The sequence below is a fragment of the Octodon degus genome, unplaced genomic scaffold (assembly GCF_000260255.1).
Source record: "Octodon degus isolate 3935 unplaced genomic scaffold, OctDeg1.0 scaffold00031, whole genome shotgun sequence".
NCBI lineage: Eukaryota > Metazoa > Chordata > Mammalia > Rodentia > Octodontidae > Octodon > Octodon degus.
The window spans coordinates 13,777,679-13,790,099 of NW_004524607.1; the positions used below are offsets into that span (position 1 = coordinate 13,777,679).

A 12,421-nucleotide genomic window follows, 5' to 3' on the forward strand; every position below is an offset into this window, starting at 1 on the left:
GTTCACGAGGGACTGATTTGCAATCATAACATGCAATGGCTGATTCCATCTAGACCATTTCCAACACCCTGGAGGCACCCAGTGTCCCTGCCGACCATCCCCACTCCCCCAGAGGTAGCCATGATCCTGTCTGCACTCCATGCAGGACTTTGCCTGTCATGTTCTTTTAGGAGTATCTGGTTTGTTTCCAGATTCTGGAATAACAAACCATGCTACAACACACAGTCCTGTGTCTTTGTTTCCCTGCTCCATACCCAGCCTCCCAATGCAGCTCATTGTTGAGTACTGTGTGCTAGTGATTGCTCAATCTCTCGCGTCTCTCCAAGCATGATTACCATTATCTGACCTATTTCTTACAAAAAGTCTTACTCAAAACCAGAATCTAAAGAAAGGTAAAGATAAAAATGATACCAAACAACCATTCCTTAGAGGAAATAAGTATTGGTGGCTTTTTTTTTTTTTTTTTTCTTGTACCAGGGATCAAATTTAGGAACTCACATTTTCCAGGCAGGCACTTACGCTGTTGAGCTATCTCACCAGCCTTTTTTTAAAAAATAAATATTCCCACTCACACTTGTCATTTGGCTGGAATCCTAAGCTGGAATGAATCTGTTAATATCACATTGGTGCTTGGGGTCAGAATCTTACATCAGAAATGGAGCCATCTATAGCAGGACCAGTCAGTGTACAAAGTCCAGCCCTTGCTGTGGGCAGCAGTGAAGTCTGAAAAGCGTGATCTGTTAGCTGAGTGAGGTAACTGGTTATGTGCACAAACATCACAGAACCTTGACAGAAGACAGAGGTCTGGAAAATACGTTTTCTTAAAGTCCCAGTTAGAGGCAACCTGCAGCAGAAACACCCAGTGTCTCGTACCCCATCTGGAGCCCCTCAGGAGGGGAAGGAGCTGGCTTCACTGGAGGTGATGCGCAGAGGACTTGCCCAGGACCTGATGGCAGTTTGGAGTCCCGTGGCTGCGATGGGGCATGTGAGTCAGTGCCCAGCCATGTCACCCTGCTGACCACCAACCACAATGAGCAAGGCCCTGGTGGGAACACAAAGGCAGGCACGAGTGGTTTCCTGGCTAAGTGATGGAGGGACCCTCATTTGCTCAAGGTCCCTGTGGGCACTGTATTCCGCTTGAGTCAGCACCATGGCAGGGGATGGCACAGCTGGCTCTTCTCTGGCCATGTCTGAGGGGTAGGTGTGAGCTGTCTTCAGACCCTCATGCCCAGAGGACTCTGGGGCTTCAGAAGTCCTCAGCAGTCATGGGCACCTATGGAAGGCATATCTGTCCAGACATCTGCTTCTTCCCAAGAGCCCAGTGCTGAGGACAAATAGAAGTACAGCCCCCCAGGAGTTATCCTTCAGCCTCTAGAGCACCTTGGGGGTACGGCTCCCTCAATGCAGGGAGAAAAGGGGCTGTGTCCAGGCCATCTATCCATTCATCTGTCCCTCGCCTGGCACCCACTTGCAAGGACCACTTGGCACCTGGTGTCATTTCTTTAATATATAATTTTATTTCTGGTTATAGAAACAAATGCTAAGAGGAGAAACAAAACTTCCCCATCCACATACAACAATTTAATAGATAAAAGAACAGTTAAATGGAAAAAAAAAAAACAAGTAGAAATTTTAAATTTTGTTATAGTTTTAAAACATTAACGTCTGATACAATTAGAAATCACATTCAGATCTCAAACTTTTTAAAAAAAAGTATGGCTCCATAATAAAAAAATACTGTATCCCATTTGAAATGAAAACCCAGGCAAGCTGCTTTAGACGTGGGTGCACTGGCTCTCCTGACTCCAGCGCTTCTGCCCACAGGACCTTTCCCCATGGGTGTGGGACAAATCCCCAGCTTGAATTGGAGATCCCACTTTAGAGGATACCACTGCTTTTTAAAGCACTGATTATTAAACGTATTGTGAAAATACTTTAGACAGCCACTGTAAAATAAAAACACACACACACACATACACACTCCCCGAACAACACCCACCCCCCCATTCAATTATTTTTACAGGAGAATTATCATTCAGGTAAAAAAAACCAAAAAAACAAAACAAAAAAAAAAAAAAAACAATCTCAGAGTTGGCTCTGACCCTTCCCTTCCATGCTGAGTCTAAGGGAAGACCCAGACAGCCGCCTCTCCCCTCCCTGCCACTTTTCCTGCAGTAGGAACCAAACCAGATAAGTTAAGCTATATTAGGAATCCAAAATGCCTCCCGTTGAGTTAGCAAGGAAGAGAGAAGGACCAAACTTTAAATGTTTGATTTTTTAAACCCCATTTTTACTGACTATAAAAAAAATCTGGACCAGCTAACCCAGAAATTCAGAGGCTACAGGCAGTTTGAATCCACAGCCAGAGGAGGTAACAAAGGCAAAGAATCTACCTTCAAGCCGCAGGGGCTCCTCCCAGCTCAGCCAGCCTGGCCAGGAACCAGGGGATAGTGCTAGACTCGGGGTAAGTGCTGTTACTGTAGGAAGAAAACCCAGAGGATGGGGCGTGTCCAGCCCCACTCACTCGGGCCCAGCTCCCTACACAGATCAGAAACAGATCCCCAAATAAAGAACAAAAAGCAGGACTCTTCTGATCTCCTTTTACTCTTAAGGTGTGAGGATGAGAGGGTCCCTTGGCGCCCCCTCCAGTTGTCCTTGGCGGCCTCTGGACGACCACAACCCAAAGGTCATGACCTGAGGATGCTGCTTGCTCTCCGGGCCTTGGGGTCCCATGCGCCAGTGTCCACAACTGTTTGACCCAAGGACAGAGGTCACCTGCCACTTGTCTGGGGCTGGGCTTTTCTTCCCATTTTCGTGGTTGACAGAAAAAGCAGGTGCAAAGAAAGAGTAAGGGCTTTTAAGTGGAGGTTCTCCCTAGGAAAAGGACCATGGCCCTCTTAACTGTACTACAATACTGAGCAGCCCAACCAACAGCCTACGTAAAAGAAGCTAACAAATCCCCAAGGCACACCCAGTGAAAGAAGAAATCTTCATTTCAGTCTGGCACAAGAATACACTGGGAAGTTCCAGCAGGGTGGTGGGTTGGGCTTTGGGGTTGAACTCAGACTTTGGGTCACGATGTGACCAGCAGAAACCTCCAGCAATGACCTCCTGCTCCTACCTCTTTCTGTCCTTTGGGTGCTTTGCCCTGAAGACATTCCCATCACCTCCTGGAGAATGCCACCCACTTTACACGCCCAGGAAGCACCTCCGTGGGGCAGCTACCCCCCTCCCATGTAGTTTCAGATATTCCCTCCAGCAGCAGAGCTGGGGCCTGGAGATTGGAGCCCAGTCCCTCTAGAGAAGAGCAGCTGGACAGAGTACCTAGAGCTGCTGGAATGGCAATGAGCTGCTCAAGCAACTTTTGTTGATGAACCTAAGTGTAAAACATCTTTCCTACATGAAGTCAGTGGAATAGACCACTGTTTATTTCAGATCAGGGAAAACATCCAGTCATCTAACACAATCCTTCTCTGCCAAGCAGTGGTGACTTCCGGGAGGACAGAGGAGATAGCAGGTCCCAAATGGATGAACCTTTCTCTATCCCACACTCAAGACAATCTGGATCTCTGGCTGCAGCAGGAAAGGAGTGCTTGCCAGACACCAGGCACCAGCGGGGCAGCTTTTGGTACTGAGAGAAGATGCCAGGGGCAGATGTCCTGCCCTAGACCTGAGCAAGAGGAGCAAGCACAACGATGACCAGGGGTGTCCTGTGTACTCAGAAAACCCCAGTGGGAAAAACAAGGCCCAGAGAAAGGAACTTAGGAAGTACAAAGAGCTGCAAAGGACAGGAGCGGACTGTGATGAGTGAAGCCAGAAACTGGCAGGGGACCAGTTCTAGTCTATACTCTGCCCTCACCTCAGAGAACCAAAGCATGTGAAGGGGCCCTCCAGAGCTACGGCCTAAGATTCTGTCTTCATAGCAGCAACGTGAACAACCCATATTGTTCTTATTAAATAATATTGCTTCGAGGCAGAGGTATTCTAGAGGAGGCCAGAGACCAGGCTGCGGTGAATGCATTCCCATCTGAAGCCGGCAGTCCATGGTGGGGCCACTCCTGGGCTCTAAAGGCTCTTTTTACTAGAGTAGTCTTAGAGCCACTTTGTGTACTCAGTCTGGAGCAAGCACTGCGCCATGGCATGGAATCACTGTCCGGGGTGCCGGTGTGCAGGACAGCCAAGGGCGCCCATCCGGAGATGGCCGCATCCCTCAGACCACAAGAAGCCACTTGAGGGCAAAGTGGAATTTGAGGCTTTTAAAGAAAAGCAGTGTCCCCTCCCACTATTTGTTTCTATTCTCTAAAAGCTATGGGAAAATTTTTTTTTTTTTTTTTCTAACATTGACTCACATTCATCTAAGTTCTTGTGTTGCAAGTGAGGTCTGGTCTTCTGTCTGTAGAAAGGAGCACACGGCTCCTAAGCCTGAGGGCAGCTTTCTCTTCCTCCTGAATTAAATCTCCCTAAGTAGAGGTTTCGGTCTACCAGGAACCCTCCCCACTCACACAAGGTCCCTGGAGAGCGCTCTCTGTATCAGCGGTAAGACAAGTGCCAACCGAGTGACACCTGTGAGTTCATAGCAGGCTGTCACCAGGCCTGGTGAGGGCAAAGAAGAGCTATGGGCAGGGGCCAAGGCCTTGCCTCAGCTTCATACCCCTGGGGACCAGGTGAGGTGGGGGACAGGCAGGAAAACATCGATCCCAGCCTGGGTAAAGCCCATCTGCTCCCTCCCCATGTGAAAGGGAGCAGGACCTGGGATCACCCAACACCTCCCTAGCAATGTAGCAGTTCATTTCCACTAACAAAAAGGACAGACAACTAACGCGTAGGGGCAAAGCAGGCCTCGGGAGGGAGGCTGAGGACTGCTCCATACTGCCTCTCCCAGTGGCCCCAGACTCTGGGCTCCAGCCTTCCCCAGGGAGGATTCAGCGACAAAAGTCTGTGAGACTGGGCAGCACGGTCCTGACCACAGGAGAGGTGTGATCTGCGTGACTTCTGAGGATTTGGAAAGAAGCATGAAGGCAAGGTTAGAGACTTCCTCCAGGGCAGCCAGGCCGGGCTTCATCCAGGAAGCCAGGTGCAGAGCACAGTGCTGCAGCATGCTCCATGCTCTCCGGGCCCGGTGCCCTGGGCCTCCCTGTGTTCCCCCGCTGCAGCCGGTGCCACAGTGGCCAGGAGTCCTTCTCATGTCCAGCACTACAAAGCTGGTCTTGGTGGGATGCACCCAACTGTTTAAAACCAGTGACTTCTGTCACTGACCCCATTCTTACATCTGTAAGTGTGGCAATGGCTGGGCAGAAAGCACTGGATGCGAGTGGACACCAGTCTCCATCTACAGCCCATCAGATGAGCTGAGGTGATGGTGGTGCCCCTCTTGGTTTCCTCTCCACCTCAGGCCGTGCAGTGCCAGGGACCCTGGGTGACCCAGCAGGTCCTCAGGATCCACAGCTGCAGTAATGCTCACCCTTTGTCAGAACCATGGCTGGTCAGCTCTCCCTCAGCCATGAAGAAGGCTGCTTGGGACCTTGTCCTGTGGAGGGTCACGGGCATCCCGAGCCCAGCATCAGCTCTCTTGGCACACAACTGGGCTCTGACCCTGTGGATGCACTCAAGAAAGGCCCCGTGGGGAGGCTCGGCACACACCAGGGGCCTCTGGTCAGGATTTATGGCTTTTGGTTAGTGAGTTCCAAGCCAGGTGTGCTGCCTGGTGGGCAACCAGAGACCCTCACTCATCCTGCACCCCCAGACCAGTCCCTCTGGCAGAGGCCTCTGCACCAAACCATCCGCACTGATCCCAAAGATCCCTCCCCCATCCCTCTTTGCAGTTGGGCATGTCTCTGTCCTCCCCACCCCTTCCCCTGGCACCATATCAAAGTCACCAACAGAGGACAGAATGTCCCTGATGCCAGGAGAGCAAACAAGTTGGAGACAGACTGATAAGATCCTGCAGTTTGGGCACAAATGAGGCCCAAGAAAGGGAAAGACACAAGAGGTCCTAATGCCCCTTGTCACACAGTTCCTCAGACCCCCTCACCCTAACCCTCCTCCCCTGACCCACACAGGCACCAGGCACATAGGAGACCGCATTTATAGGAAGAGAGCAGCGCAGCAGAAACCGTTGGTGTGAAGGAAGCCACATCTCTGTGGCACCATCTGGCAAGGGCACAGTCAACTGGTCAACTGCTGTTACCGGCACCTGATTTGCTGAAACTCCACCATGGCCACACAGATACGAACTTCAGAACAGAGCTTATTTCCCATTGAAGTTTTTAGTGCCATAGCAAGGGGAGGGCTTTAAAAAGCAACAGGAGAGGGATTTTTTTCCCAGTGGGGCAGGCCAAGTGCTAGCGGATACTGCATGGGGCTGGCACATTGCCTACCAGCCCTGTCCCAGCCTGGCTGTGGCCTGCCTTCCAGTGCTACCTTGGAGTCACCATCAAAGCTGCACCCTCCATTAAGGTGTTGCGTGCCCTGCCGGCTGCTGGCTCTCCTGGCTCCTGTGGACAGGCTACTACTCCGTCCTGTACTGCTCAGGACCTGATCTGTGGGGGCTTTCCTGTCAGGCCCAAGGCAGGGGAGCTGTCTGCTGGTGAGGCTGTGATGGTGAGGCAGGCTGTGCCTCCAGGAGCTGTGCCCACCATGCTTTTGCTCCTGAGATGATCCACCTCCAAAGCCACAAAAGAGGGACTGGCTTCCTGGAGGCTGACTTCTATGAAGATGTAGTGATGTTTCCTGAAAGCATCATCCAAGAGGAGCCAGGGCAAGAGGCTCCCACTTTACTCCTTCTATGACAGAGCTCAAGGCTGGCTGTTGGTCAGGACAAGCAGAGGGGCTTCCATAAGGGACCTGGGATCAACTGATCCTGTCCTTTGGTTCTCACCATGTTGCAGTCACGCCAGTGACGTTGGCACAGGGCTTCCTGCTGCTGCCTGAGGAGCGTTTCCTGCCTGCTAACTGACCCAAGGCCCCAAGCATGAGGCAGAAGAAACAGTTCCAATTTCAAACAGTGGGTCGATTTGGGGTGGTCGAGAAACTGGAATGTGGCTGGAAAGAATGTGAGCAGATTGTGTCCCATTGGCCATGAGCATCAGGACATCAGAGGTGCCACAAACTTGGAGCTCACCTCTCCTGTGTCTTCCAGTGACAGGCACATGAAAGTCCTCACTGCCAAGTAGGTGACTGGCTCCTTCCCCAAGCACCATCTGCCTGTGTGTCTTGGGCCTGTGATGTGGCACATGGGTCGTGCTTCGGCTGGAGAAATCTCCACCAATCTCTACCTGGGGCTTCCGTCTTGATGCTAACTAGGAGCCGCTGATCCTTCTTGAAGTTATCAGATGGGGCGGCCGGCTCACTCTCCTAGGGGGGGCTGATGGCTGGGTGACCACAGCTACTCAACTGTCAATGGATGAAAGCTTTGAAGACACAGGGCCCCATGGGCTTTTGGCTCCAATCTGGAATAAGCCTGTATGCCATGTTTTAACACAGCAAGAAACACTTGGGTTCCAAAGCCAAACCAGACAACTCCCCTCCCCATCCCATTTAATGCTGATGTTTTCTATGCCATTTTGGGGAGAAGGCACCAAAACCAGTCTCCAGTTTGACAGTTCCTGCCTTTCTCTGGCCTATTCCTGGTTTAGAGTAGGAACTGGTTCCTGTTCTGTCTCCCAGAGAGGCCTTGGGCTATGCACAGCTGCACTTCTGTTGGCACTGTCTCGGCAGAGCTCTGAGGCCAGGACGTGGGATGCGGTCCTCCTTGTCACAGGGGGCATCTTGCTGGGTTCCTGAGGTGCTGGGGCTTGATCTTCTCCCCACACCCTTGACCAAAGGGCCAGGGAGGGACAATGGTACAAAAGGAGAAAGAAAGACACGCAGAATCCCCAGAAGCATACAATCAGTTGTCTGAACTTATTTATGTGTTTTTGTTTCCAACTTCGGGAGGACAGGAGATAATTGGGCAGGACGAGTTTTCTGGTGTGGCAGCCAAGGGGCAGGTAGCTGCCAGGCTTCCCTCACATCTGTCCGGGCGCAGCTGTCTGCTCCACTCGGGCTCCTGTGGTGAGTCCCACTCCACCCTTGTGCGTGCATGCAGGTGACTTCATTCCCCGGTGCCTGGGCCCTGGGGGCCGGCAGCTGCCATCACTCCGGCCTGCGTGGTCACTGTCCCACCAGGCTCCTCTACCCGGGACCTTTTGACCTCCGGCTCCCCGCTGGAAGAGGCTGAAGTGGCAGTAGAGGTGACTGCAGTTGGGGTGGCACTGGTGGCTACTGTGGCCACTGCTGCTGGTTCCTCGGGCCCCACCTCACATACCCGGGTGACCACCACTGGTGTGGACGAACTCGCCTGGGCTGCAAGGAGCTGCAGGGGGCTGGTGAGAGCTAGGGTAAAGAAACAGCAGGTTACTTAGGATCTGGGCTCAGTCAAATAAACAGGAAGTTGAGCGTGCCAGTCCTGGGGTGCTCTGTTCCAACACCCATCAGCCAGCATAAAGGAGGGCACCATCCCTGAGCTCTAGTACCCAAAGGTGGCCTGCCCTGAACCAGCCCAGCCCACTTTGTACCCACACCCTCCTTCCTCTGGTCTCCTGTCCCACCTAGTAAGGTGTGAACCTGACAAAGCGCCTAACACACAGTGGGCGCTCAATAAATGGGCTGAGGCAAACTGGGAGAGGTTCAGCAAACTTTCTGATGCTGAGCTGTCCTCGCATCTGGGCCTGGGGCCTCACCGTAAGCACTGGTGGCTAAACTGTTTGTGGGAACCGCATGCTTTCCGTTCTGAGTGACGGCCCGGACGGGGAGATGGTGCTGCCCGATGGTTACTGGTGTGGCTGGCTGCAGGATGGTGACAGTGTGTCCAGGAACCCCAGGGGCCATCTGGCTGGCCACGGTCTGGATGACTCGGCTGGCTGCAGGGATCGTGGCAAAGGCAATGGTTGGCTTCTCTTCCAATCCTGTGGGGCACGGGGCAAATCAGAGCCACGCGCTGGGGGCGGTGCTCAGCTGTAGAGCACTCTCTGGTGCACTGGATGCCCTGGGCTCCAGCCCCGGCACCACAGAAACAAAGAAAACACACTGGGCCACTGAGGTCAGGGATGTGCACCAATGAAAAGGGCTCACTGATATGTGTATGTGTGTGCACATGTCTGTGTGCTACATGGCACTGGGAAAACTGCCTCTCAAATGAAAATCACATGGACAAAATATACTTCCAAAGAAAAACAAAGTCTTAGAAAAATATGATTTAACCTTTGACCAAACCAAATTTAATCTGAAAAAGAAAAAGTATAATTTGGAATGAAATCATTCGCTTTTGGCGCAGTAACTCAGTCTTACAGTTTTCATTGACAACGTCAAAATAAAAAGTTGCTGTAAGATTGAGCCAGTAGTGGTAAGAGTGGCCCTGGATGCTGCCCAGGATAGAAGAGCTCCCAAGAGGATTCCTGACAGGCCCAGTGCTCTGGCCATATGTATACAGGGACGTCCTGGGATCCTGCCTTCCAGGGGGGATTCCCAGCTACTTTTCACTCCCAGTGACCTCTACAGACTCTAGTTCTAGAGGGATCGTCCTTCAGGCTTAATCTCCCTCCCTCAGGAGACATTACATTCCAACTGTATGTAGGACCCCACAGCATAATCCAGTGCCACCCTGAGAGGAAACAGAATTTGGCATAAGAGTCACAGCCACTTGAAGAATCAGTGAGGAGGCTACCTGGGTTTCTTGGACCTATGATGGACAGTCCCTGCTTAAAAAGGACATGCTTAGCCAGGTATGTTTGCCCAAGCCTGTAAATCCAGCACTCTGGGAAGCTGAAGTAGGAGGATCACAAGTTTAAGCCCAGACTAATCAACATAGTAAGACCCTATTTCCAAATGACAATAAGACAAGGGCTGCAGATATAGCTCAGTGCTAAGACCCTGGGTTCGAGACCCAGCACTGGAAAAAGAAAGTACATACTTGCAGGAGACAATGGCAGAGACCTGGCCTCTTTGGACCTCCACCTGCTGGCCCAGGTGATGGCGCATGGCAGTGATTATGTGGCAGGTGTTGGCAGGGTGGCTATATTACTCACCTCTGGCTTCACTGCCCAAGTCTAGCACAGCTGTGCCCGCAGTGTCATGCGAGCTCCCTGCTGAGCCCTGACTAGCGAGGATGTAGCCATTGGCTGAATTGGCGGAGGTGGTGACCACTCTGACCATGGTGACGGTGGGGGCCTGCTGCACAACGTGGATGGCATGGCCTGAGGGCTGCTGTGAGGTCACGATGGAGGCTGGCATATAGGCGACAGGCTTGGCCACTAGGTTGGATGGTCGGGGAGGCACAGCCATGATCACTGGCTGCGCGCTGACGGGGGATCCTGCACGGGGAAGATAGGACAGCAATGGGATGGCCGTGCCCTGCGGGCACCATCCTGCATTCCACCACAGCCAGGGAAAGGACAGAACCGTGCCTCACCAGGTGCGCTTTGGGAATACCGGTACTCCGGGACGGAGGCTAACTTTGAGCCTAGCTCAGGGTCATGTGGAATGGGGGAGCCCTCCCGAGACAGGCACTCTGGAGTCTGCAGGCCACTGGAGCGAGGGGACATCAGCCCAGGGTGAGTGGGTGAGGCCGGAGCACTCCTGAGAAAGGACAGAGAAAGAGAGAGCTGCCAAGGTAAGTCAACTTGCCACTGCTTGGCAATGACTCCAACTGTCACCCCCCCCCCCAAGCCTACCCGGAATGTACCCTCCCCATGCCTCCTGAGGCTCTTCTCTGCCCCACTGAAATTTGTCCAGCTCTAAAGTTCTGGGTAGTGACGACTGCTACCTGGTGACACAGACCCAGCACTGTTAACTCCACACAGTGGGGTTGGGCCTCCATTAAATGGGGAGCACACATCACTGGTGGCTCCACTGCATATGCCACAGTCAGTGCATGTACCTCCCGCGACACACAGGCTATCTTCTATAAGAGTGGCTCAGCCATGGCAAAAGATCAGCTTCTGACGGGCACTGGGAAGACCAGTTCATCTGACAACCACCACACAGCCCAGATTGGAAGTGGTGTTCAAAACTTTGGGCTGTCTTTCACAGGGCAGGTTTGAAACCACGCTGAACAGAAAGCATCCCTGATCTCCTACAGGGAGAATCCTGAAGAATTCCTGAGGGTGCTCCCTGCCCCTTCCCTTTCCCCTTGGCTAGGCCTGGGGCTGCTTCCCAAAAGCCACCCACCTGTGTGTGAACAGGAGAGGCCTGGACCTGCCAGGCAGGGGGAGGCAGCTGGGTGCTCCCATGAGGGGTGATACACCAGCCCCCACTCTGCCTACCAGTGGGCAGGCCGTGTCCCCAGCACCATGCTGCCAGATTACAGCACAAGTGGTCAGGCAGAGCAGAGCCTCTCTTCCTCAGCCCTGAAAAGGCCGCGCACTGGGTCAGGATGGGGAGCACAGGGCTGTCTACTGGGTCCCTCACATGGGGAAGCAGGCAGTGAGCTGAGTGCCCTCACCAGCTGCTGCACACTCAGGGTGCTGAGATGGGCTATTGGGAATGCAGCCGAGGGCCATAGCTCCATGCCATGTCCCTGCATGGGCCAGCAGAGAGGGGGACTTACCGTGAGGACAGAGGCCCAAAAGGGGTGCGGAAGCAGGAGACACCTCTCTGTCTTCGTTTTCGGAAGGCCTGTTCCACTAGTTTGGCTTCGGAGGCGGGGTCTATCCGCCAAAAAGATCCTTTGCCAGGTTCCTCCTGGGACCGCGGGACTTTGATGAAGTAACGGTTTAGAGAGAGGTTGTGTCGGATGGAGTTCTGTGGGAGGCAGAGACAGCCTTGGTCACCAGCATAGTGAAGAACAGGTCCCTTGTCCTGAGGCCAAGCACAGCACTGCAGGACTGGAAGTGATGGAACAACAGGCCCACCCTGGCTGTGGGCCGCTCAGGTGGTTTTTCCTATCCAAGTCCCACACAGGTAAAGCCCATCACCACTCCTTACAGAGAAAACAAAAACAGATAATCATGCACAGGAACACGACAGCCGCAGGGTCCTGCAGAGCTCAAAACTCATCTGGGATAAGCCAGCCAGAGGGAAAACACTAAATAGCAGTGGACATCAGTCTAAGACAGATGTCTTGAGGTCCTACACAAATAAAATACACACGGCTAGCCAGGAGTGGTGGTGCATGCCTGTAATCCAGCAGTCTTGGAAGCTGAGGCAGGAGGACTGCAAGCTGAAGCCCCAGATCAGGCAATTTAGCAACTTAGTGAGACCTTATCTCAAAATAATAAAGAAAAAAGGGGATGTAGCTCAAGGTGGAATCCCTGGGTTCAATCTCTAGTACCACAAAAAAACCAAAATACGGGGCTGGGGAGATAGCTCAGTAGAATAAGCGCTTGCCTGGCAAGTGCAAGGTTCTGAGTTCAATCCCCAGTACTGCCAAAAAAAAAAAAAAAAA

General features: G+C 52.7%; 1 protein-coding gene across 1 annotated transcript in view; it reads right to left on the reverse strand.

Annotated features, from left to right (window-relative positions):
* Window positions 1–2,287: 2,287 nt before the first annotated feature.
* Foxk1 (forkhead box K1) overlaps window positions 2,288–12,421 on the reverse strand; it is a gene marked incomplete at its 5' end in the record, with an annotated part of 55,093 nt that continues 44,959 nt past the window's right edge. Inside the window, 5 exons of the mRNA XM_023713373.1 lie at window positions 2,288–8,373; window positions 8,721–8,945; window positions 10,065–10,349; window positions 10,448–10,614; window positions 11,585–11,778. Coding sequence (XP_023569141.1) covers window positions 8,093–8,373; window positions 8,721–8,945; window positions 10,065–10,349; window positions 10,448–10,614; window positions 11,585–11,778 — 1,152 coding nt within the window. The remainder of the gene's footprint in view (window positions 8,374–8,720; window positions 8,946–10,064; window positions 10,350–10,447; window positions 10,615–11,584; window positions 11,779–12,421) is intronic.